The sequence below is a fragment of the Phalaenopsis equestris genome, unplaced genomic scaffold (genome assembly GCF_001263595.1).
Source record: "Phalaenopsis equestris unplaced genomic scaffold, ASM126359v1 Scaffold000002, whole genome shotgun sequence".
Lineage (NCBI taxonomy): Eukaryota > Viridiplantae > Streptophyta > Magnoliopsida > Asparagales > Orchidaceae > Phalaenopsis > Phalaenopsis equestris.
The window spans coordinates 17,947,814-17,949,857 of record NW_018164444.1 but is presented as its reverse complement, the minus strand read 5'-3'; the positions used below and the strand labels follow the sequence as shown (position 1 = coordinate 17,949,857).

The 2,044-nt window shown below is 29.6% G+C and overlaps 1 protein-coding gene across 1 annotated transcript in view; it reads left to right on the top strand.

Moving 5' to 3' along the window:
• LOC110033016 (CDP-diacylglycerol--serine O-phosphatidyltransferase 2-like) overlaps nt 1-1,553 on the top strand; it is a 9,839-nt gene extending 8,286 nt beyond the window's left edge. Inside the window, exons 2-4 of the mRNA XM_020736885.1 lie at nt 43-296; nt 969-1,057; nt 1,376-1,553. Coding sequence (XP_020592544.1) covers nt 43-296; nt 969-1,057; nt 1,376-1,506 — 474 coding nt within the window. The 3' untranslated portion in view covers nt 1,507-1,553. The remainder of the gene's footprint in view (nt 1-42; nt 297-968; nt 1,058-1,375) is intronic.
• The last annotated feature ends 491 nt before the right edge of the window (nt 1,554-2,044 follow it).

Here is a 2,044-nt window from a genome sequence, read left to right as displayed (position 1 = left end):
AATACTTAAAAATTGAATCTTTATTTTTGATTTTCTTCTTAGGTGAAGAGAACATTGGGCCAATTTACTCCTGCTCAATGGGACAAAGATGAATGGCATCCCCTTCAAGGGCCATGGAGGTTCATCCAAGTTCTTACTCTTTGTGTCGTCTTCCTCACTGTCGAGCTAAACACATTCTTTCTTAAGTTCTGCCTTTGGATACCGCCCGGAAACCCTGTTGTGATTTATAGATTGATCCTATGGTGGATTATTGCAATACCCACTATTCGCGAGTACAACTCCTACTTGCAAGACAGGTTTTTTCTCCACATCCTATCGAGTTTTGGATATATCAAGCGAAAAAAAGTCGTATCCAGATATCCTGATGCAATTTGTATTCAGATACATAAATATTGGGTTTCAATGTATTTATATATCTGCATATAAATTTTGATTTTTATATTTATAACACTCGAATCTTTCGTATCAAATCGAAAGCATGCTGAGTTCTAAAAGTGAAATAAAGTTTAGGTGATAGAAATATAGATACATTAGAATTGTGTTATATGCATGTAAATCTTTACATGTAAGTTTGTATTTACATATCTAACTCCTAAACTTTAATATTTACGTGTATGACCCTTTAGTTTTACGATTTTATCAACAAATATGCATGAAAACGTGAATTTAACTCTAGAAAAGTTAATATTAATGATATTTTCGACGTGATGTTATAACTAACACGATATTACATAACTGTATATAAAAGTTTTAAGTGTTAGACGTGCAAATACATGAATTGCGTCGATTGTTTTTTTCTTAAATAAATTTTTGTTGTTTTCTAGTTTCGAGTATTTATTTGACGACATTGAACATTTCATCGTAACATTCTGATAAAACTTACATCAGGATATTCCGATAAATGTTTTTTTTGCATATATAATAAATAAATTTATATTTCTACACTCTCAAATTATTATTCATTCCAGGAAGCCAACGAAGAAGATAGGAGCATTTTGTTGGCTTTCATTAGCTATTTGCATTGTGGAACTCCTCATATGCATCAAATTTTGCCATGGTGAGTTTTTTTTTTTTTTAATTTTTTAATTATTTGTAATATTTACAAATCTAACACCTAAACTTCAATTTTTACGTACATACCGCCTTACCCATGCATGAAAAGGTGTATGTCACATTTTTTAAACTTAAAATGCTCATATTTGTTATGTAATATGAAGATTTGGGTGGTATAAATGTTAAAAGCCATGTTTAGGTGTTGGATATGTAAAAACATAGGAATTGGATGGTATGTATGTAAATATATCTTTTTAAAATTCTTATAATCTATCATTTGTAAGGTAAATTTGTAATTAAGTTTTTATTTAAATTTATTTAGGTCTATTTCCCAACCCAATGCCTCCAGCATGGCTGGTAATCTTCTGGGCCTCTATGGGGTTAATGCTGGTGCTCTTCCTACTGTTCTGGACATGGCGAAATCATTGTGTTATGCACAAAAAGAGGCAATAATTTCTATTTAATTTCTCATATTCCTGTTTTTTTTTCTTAATTTATTTCTTCCAGTTTTTTTTTTTTTTCCTTTTCATAAAAACCTTTTAAATATTTTATTAAATTTGAGTTGTATAAATGCCTACTCTTGTTTTTCTTTTTTTAATTTAATAATTTATCTAAATTATCTTTATTTTGCATTTGTGATCGAACTTTATTTAGTGTGTTAATCAAATTTTTGTTTAGCTTCAATCAACATTAAATTCTAAACTAGATCAGCTAAAAGGTTCTGAGAGGGGAGAAATATTTGCGTACATATTAGGTTATTTGGATGGTACATGTAGGTTACACTTAGGTTACGTGAAGAATTACAAGGGGTATAACATAAGTGTAAACGTACATGTACCCTCTGAATAACCTAATATGTATGCAACTCTGCGTACGTCTTACATACGCAAATATTTCTCCAGAGATGGAGTTTAAATACACACCACTCAATTCCTATGTATTTACATATTTACCTTCAATTTTTACATATATATATATATATATATATATA